This window comes from Etheostoma cragini, chromosome 17 (assembly GCF_013103735.1).
Source record: "Etheostoma cragini isolate CJK2018 chromosome 17, CSU_Ecrag_1.0, whole genome shotgun sequence".
Taxonomy (NCBI): Eukaryota; Metazoa; Chordata; class Actinopteri; order Perciformes; family Percidae; genus Etheostoma; species Etheostoma cragini.
In genome coordinates, this window is record NC_048423.1 from 25688682 (window position 1) to 25695387 (window position 6706).

Below are 6706 nucleotides of genomic sequence, written 5' to 3' on the forward strand. Positions count from 1 at the left end.
GCTGTAGTTGTGTGCAACATCACTATCTGCAGAGCAGCGTGCTGTAGTTGTGTGAAACATCACTGTCTGCAGAGCAGCGTGCTGTAGTTGTGTGTAACATCACTATCTGCAGAGCAGCATGCTGTAGTTGTGTGTAACATCACTAACTGCAGAGCAGCATGCTGTAGTTGTGTGTAACATCACTGTCTGCAGAGCAGCATGCTGTAGTTGTGTGTCACATCTATCTGCAGAGCCGAGCACACAGAATCACTCGGAATTTAGTAGTGGGGACGGCTTCAATCAACCGTGGTGTACTTCTTTTATAGCCTAACGTTAGCTTTTCACTTCTGGCGATTGCATTCACGCTTCAAAAAACATACGCTGGTGTTCACTTCTGAAGGTTATCTAGCTGAACAAAATATAGAAGTATCATAAACGTTTGTCTGCCACAGAGCCTGTTATCCGCCAGTCCTGTCACAACACACCACACTCCCAATAATGAAGGAAGCCCACTGTAATGTGAATGCAACATCAGACTTGACACAGCTCCCCAGATTCTATAACCACAGACTCAGGATGAGAAAACTTATAAAATGTGTAAAATCTGTGAAGTTACCCTTTAAAATTGTACACAGAATTCCCGATTATGCAGTGTAATAGTTGTCTGCTGATGTGTCCCATGTGCCTCCAGTGTTCAGCCCCAGCATTGTCAACATCCACATTAAGCATCCCCCCGAAGCCTCAGTCCAGGTCCACCAGGTGTCCCAGCTGGACAACTACCACAACATCGGGCACCAGCTCAAAGCTTCCCAGGCAGGCTCCTCCTCCTCTACCAGCTACACGTACCAGCACTCAGAGAGCAGCCAGAAGATCCAGCAGCACGGCTACAACATGCTTTACCCCAGCCAGCACGGCTACCAGCCAATCAGCTCCAAGAACACCCTGGGCCGCTGCTTCCAGGAAACAGCAGGGAGTCAGGTCAGAAATGTCTACTGTTTGTTAGCTCAACAAGAAAGATTTAGGTAGCAAATAATATGAAACCACATACAAAAATGTAAACTCAATGTTGTCATATTCATCTCAGGCTGCATGTTATAACGATGATGATGAAGATTAGCCAGAAAACCTGCACTGATGATGGTCAGCAATGTTAAAGTTTTACATACAGCTGAGGATGACACATTCATGTTGATTAGTTACAATTTGGCAGTCACAAACATTTCTAAAGTCATATGAAAGTCCTATTAAAAAAAAGAAAGAAAAGCAGACGAAAGTGATGATTGTTGGAACAGTGGAAAGAGGAACAAAGACGGCTTTTAGTAGTTTTATTTAGTTTGTGTCCACTTTGAATGAAGTATAAAAGTAGTGATTATTTACATGGAGTCTGGTAGAAATATGCTGGTTCTATACACACTAAAAGTAGTGATTATTTACATGGAGTCTGGTGGAGATATGCTGCTCTATACACGCTAAAAGTAGTGATTATTTACATGGAGTCTGGTAGAGATATGCTGGTTGTGTACATGCTAAAAGTAGTGATTATTTACATGGAGTCTGGTGGAGATATGCTGCTCTAAACAAGCTAAAAGTAGTGATTATTTACATGGAGTCTGGTGTAGATATGCTGCTCTATACTTGCTAAAAGTAGTGATTATTTACATGGAGTCTGGTGGAGATATGCTGCTCTATACTTGCTAAAAGTAGTGATTATTTACATGGAGTCTGGTGAAGATATGCTGGCTCTATACACACTAAAAATATTGATTATTTACATGGAGTCTGCTGGGTTTGGTGATGGTGATTTTGGGGCTGGAACTTACTCTTTAACCAAAAGGCCTATCTCCGTAGGACTCCTTTCCATAATGTTGCAATCTGAGTCTGTCAGCGGCAAAAACAGAGCTTTCTTGTCCCCTATTTTCTCACAAAACGCTTTTACTACTAGTGAAATTGACAAATGTATTGTTCCACAACCAAACGATATATTCACCCTTAATATTAAATCCTGGAGATGAGGGAAGTAAAATAGAAACAGATTAAACAGATGACAGATAAAAGATATGTTATCCTGGAGAACTCCGGAGACAGTTGCAAGGTACCGACAGGCCCAAAGGGCTGCGGCCTCTGCCGTGACAGTTGCAAAGCAGCGGTTGTGGGAGAAGTTCGGAGAAGACATGGAGAAGGACTTCCGGTCGGCACCAAGGTGCTTCTGGAAAACCGTTCGCCACCTCAGGAGGGGGAAGCGAGGAATCATCCAAGCTGTGTACAGTAAGGATGGGATGTTGTTGACCTCAACTGAGGAGATAATATGGCGGTGGAAAGAGCACTTTGAGGAACTCCTAAATCCAGCTGACACATCTTCTGTGGTAGAGGCAGAGCTGAAAGATTATGGGGGATTGTTGTCAAATACCCTGGTGGAAGTCGCTGAGGTAGTCAAACAACTCCACAGTGGCAAAGCCCTAGGGATTGATGAGATCCGTCCAGAAATACTGAAAGCTCTGGGTGTGGAGGGACTGTCTTTATAGACACGCCACTTTAACATTGCATGGAAGTCTGGGAAAGTGCATAGGACCGGGGTGGTGGTTCCCCTCTTCAAAAAGGGAGACCAGAGGGTGTGTGCCAACAACAGGGGTATCACACTTCTCAGCTTCCCTGGTAAAGTCTACTCCAAGGTGCTGGAAAGGAGGGTTCCGCCGATAGTCAAACCTGAGATTGAAGAGGAACAATGCGGATTCCGTCCTGGTCTTGGAACAATGAATCAGAGCTTCACTCTTGCAAGGATCTTGGAGGAAGCCTGGGAGTATGTCCAACCAGTCTACATGTGTTTTGTGGATCTGGAGAAGGTGTATGACCGGGTCCCTCAGGAGACACTGTGGGAGTTGCTGCCGGAGTATGGGGTGAGGTGGTCGCTTCTTAGGGCCATCCAATCTCTGTATGACCAAAGCAAGAGCTGTGTCTGGGTTCTCGGCAGTAAGTCGGACCCGTTCCAGGTGAGGGTTGGCCACCGCCAGGGCTGCGCTTTATCCTGTTTGTAATATTTATGGACAGGAAATTGAGGCGTAGTTGGGGTGGGGAGGGGTTGCAGTTCGGTGCGCTCAGGATCTCATTGCTACTTTTTGCAGATGATGTGGTCCTGATGCCATCATAAGTCTGTGACCTTCAGCACTCACTGGATCGGTTTGCAGCCGAGTGTGAAGCGGCTGGGATGAGGATAAGCACTTCTAAATCTAAGGCCAGGGTTCTCAGCAGGAAACCCATGGAAAGCCTTCTTCAGGTAGGGAGTGAGTCCTTACCCCAAGTGAAGGAGTTTAAATACCTTGGGGTCTTGTTCGCAAGTAAGGGGACCATGGAGCGTGAGACTGGTCGGAGAATCGGAGCAGCGGGTGCGGTATTACATTCTGTTTATCGCACCGTTGTGACAAAAAGGGAGCTGAGCCAGAAGGCAAAGCTCTTGATCTACCAGTCAGTTTTTGTTCCTACCCTCACCTGTGGTCATAAAGACTGGGTCATGACCAAAAGAATGAGATCCAGGTTACAAGCGGCCTAAATGGGTTTCCTCAGGAGGGGGGCTGGCGTCTCCCTTAGAGATAGGATGAAAAGCTCAGTCATCCGAGAGGAGCTCGGAGTAGAGCCGCTGCTCCTTCGCGTCGAAACGAGCCAGTTGAGGTGGTTTGGGCATCTGGTGAGGATGCCTCTTGGGCGCCTCCCTAGGGAGGTGTTCCAGGCACGTCCAGCTGGCAGAAGGCCTCGGGGAAGACCCAGAACAAGGTGGAGAGATTATATCTCCAACCTTCCCTGGCAACGCCTCGGGATCCCCCAGTCGGAGCTAGTTGATGTGGCTCTGGAAAGTAGTTTGGGGCCCCTACTGGAATTGCTGCCCCCACAACCCGTTTAAGCCGAATAAGCGGATGAAGATGGATGGATGGATAGATTCAAATTCACAATGTTGAGTTCAAGTGGAGATTATAGATCTTGAGTCCCTCCATCAACAGTTCACATGTTTTCCAGAGAAGTTATTGTCATAGTGACCAGGACCAGGTTGTCTGCAGGTATGGCCATGTGACTGAGGGTGGTTGAGGTGTGACACCATGTCATCAGACCTACGGAAGAAACAGACTATCCAAAAACTACATTTTTATCCAGATGAAAATAATTATGTTTTTTTCACTTGGTTTGTGTGTATGTTTCAGTGTGGAAAAGCGCTGCCAGGTCTCACTAAGCTGGAGCAATGCTGTGGGACCATCGGGACGTCTTGGGGTTTCCACAAATGCCAGAAGTGTCCAAAGAAACAATGTAAGTACCCCTGTTATTGGCTCTGGCTTTCTGTCTTGTTGGTCACCTGATTGATATCAGTGAGAAACGTGCATACTGTTAGACACGCTGCTGCTGCTGTGTGTGTGTGTGTGTGTGTGTGTGTGTGTGTTTATAGTCAGACCAAAATACAGAAAGTGTGATTAGTTTCACTTTTGTGTCTGATACTATAACAGCATGGATACTGTGGACCTGCATGACTTAGTGTGATTATTGGTGATCATAATATGGATATTGGCAGGCGAATGAGTTTCGATGTTCCATTCACTGTCTCAATGTGCTGTACGGCGTTACCACGGACTGCAGTGTTTCTAGCTCCACCTTTTTTGTATCAGATCATTGTGCTAAATAACGAGGGGTAACGAAATATTGGGGATGGAGTGGGTCCATTGGTACCATCCACAATTAGACAGTGGAAACACTTCACCAACCGTTCTAGACTACTTAATCATCAGGGCAACACATGAGCAACAATGGCAAGAAATATGTGGTTCCTTGATAAAAAGTTGAAAGGCCATAAAACATGAGCAGTAAAGTGACCCAGTAGGTTTGATTATAAAAACTGTCCAAACACTGAGCTTGTATAAGCTAAGCTAAAGAATATGTTCAGCATTTACATGAGTTCACTTTCATATTCTGGGTCAATTTTAGAAGATTTCTTGAACAGTGTCACTGAGTTTTTTGCAGTGAAAAATATTTTTGGATTTGCTACAGCTCTGATTTGCGTCTTCCACTGGCTTTGTATCCATAGCAACAGCAGCCAAGGCTTATTGGTGGTATAAGAGTATTTAGAGCGATCTGCCATGCCATACCAACAGATAACAACAGATTTCTCAGAAAAGAAGCTGGCGTCATTTAAGCTGATGACATAATTTAAAGCTAACATCATTAAATCACTCAGCAGATTGGGCTTTAATATTGCTCTTCCCTTGGTTGGGAAAGTCATAAGAGCCACAAGTTTTGGTTCAGATTGATGATGCAGTTGATCCCTATTATGCAAAGATTATAAGTATATCTTATGTCCTTACACTCTCTCTTTTTTGGAAATGCTGGTGTCTTTACAACGTTACACCTCCAGGCTGGAAAGCACTCCTCATGACCATTAAACTGAACCTTTGAGAGTCTTTTAAACTGGTCCGTTGTTCATGCAGTTCACACACATAACAGACTAGATCTACTTGCATAAAGAGGACAAATGTTTTTGAGGCTCTGTAGAGGTGTGACAATATGAATTCCTATGTAAATGTTTATTCTTATGACTATGTATTCGGTACTTTAAAACTTCCACTCACTTTGGAGAGGAGTTAGGTTCAGAGCAAGTTCACACTGTTGGACATGACCAACCCTGTGTGGCAGTTGTCACTTATGCCAGCTTCTAGCCCACATGGCTCATAAACACCACGAGAAGGTAATTTCAGCCTTCCTATTCACATGTTCCAGTGGGAGTCATGTACAAAGCCAGAGATTAGTCCTTCCCCCAGTTCTCCTCAGGAATGGCAGGGCCATGAGCTGAGATTTGTTTTCTGCTCTACAGTGAAGTGTGAAACAGTCCATTGTGCCATGGAGACACTAGTAGCTGGTGAATACATTGGCTTTATGGGTAAAACAAACATTGCCTTGTTGTTTCCTGTTGAGCAAAATTTCAATCTGCTTTCAGGTATTTGTGTACCACCCCCGCTGGTGCCTTTGTCCAGCATTACAGCAGAGATTTACTCCAACTGAGATTTACTGTGAGCCACTGGCTGTCTTAGCAGCTGTTTGATTGCTCATTTGTTTTCAGTATTGTCATATTTTGAAGTATTTAAATTCAAGACTTAGTTTATGAAGCTGACTGAATGTGGTTTCTAGTAGCGTGAGATAGAACTGCTGCTCATGCAAGGGATGGGTTAAGCAAATGTGATGCTTCTTTTTATATTTCAACATTAAAATTGGAATACCAGTGTTCTTTTTATTTATTTCCTGCCTTCTATCGTAATTCAATTCAGATATAAATGTCTGTTTGAATGTCTGTCTTTTAAAAAAAAGCTTCATTGGCTTAACACATATACTGTATATTGTCAGAGCAGATTTTTAAAATACAACAAAGGTCATGTCTACGCTTTGGCCCCATTATCTCACATCTTATCAAAACTTGGAGATAGCTGAAACACATGCAAATCACATGGCAGTTGCTTCAATGCATTTATGGGTGTGGTCCTGGTCAAGACAATCTCCTGAACTCCAAACTGAATGTCAGAATGGGAAAGAAAGGGGATTAAAGCATTTTTTAGCGTGGCATTGTTTGTTGCTGCCAGACGGGCTGGTCTGAGTATTTCACAATCTGCTCAGTTACTGGGATTTTCACGCACAACCATTTCTAGGATTTAAAAAGAATGTTGTGAAAAGGGAAAACAGTCCAGTATGCGGCAGTCCTGGGGGG

At 44.2% G+C, this 6706-nt stretch overlaps 1 protein-coding gene across 1 annotated transcript in view; it reads left to right on the forward strand.

Moving 5' to 3' along the window:
* The window catches only part of ltbp1 (latent transforming growth factor beta binding protein 1), a 94686-nt gene that overhangs the window by 23852 nt on the left and 64128 nt on the right, over positions 1-6706 (forward strand). Inside the window, exons 4-5 of the mRNA XM_034898560.1 lie at positions 671-957; positions 4167-4269. Coding sequence (XP_034754451.1) covers positions 671-957; positions 4167-4269 — 390 coding nt within the window. The remainder of the gene's footprint in view (positions 1-670; positions 958-4166; positions 4270-6706) is intronic.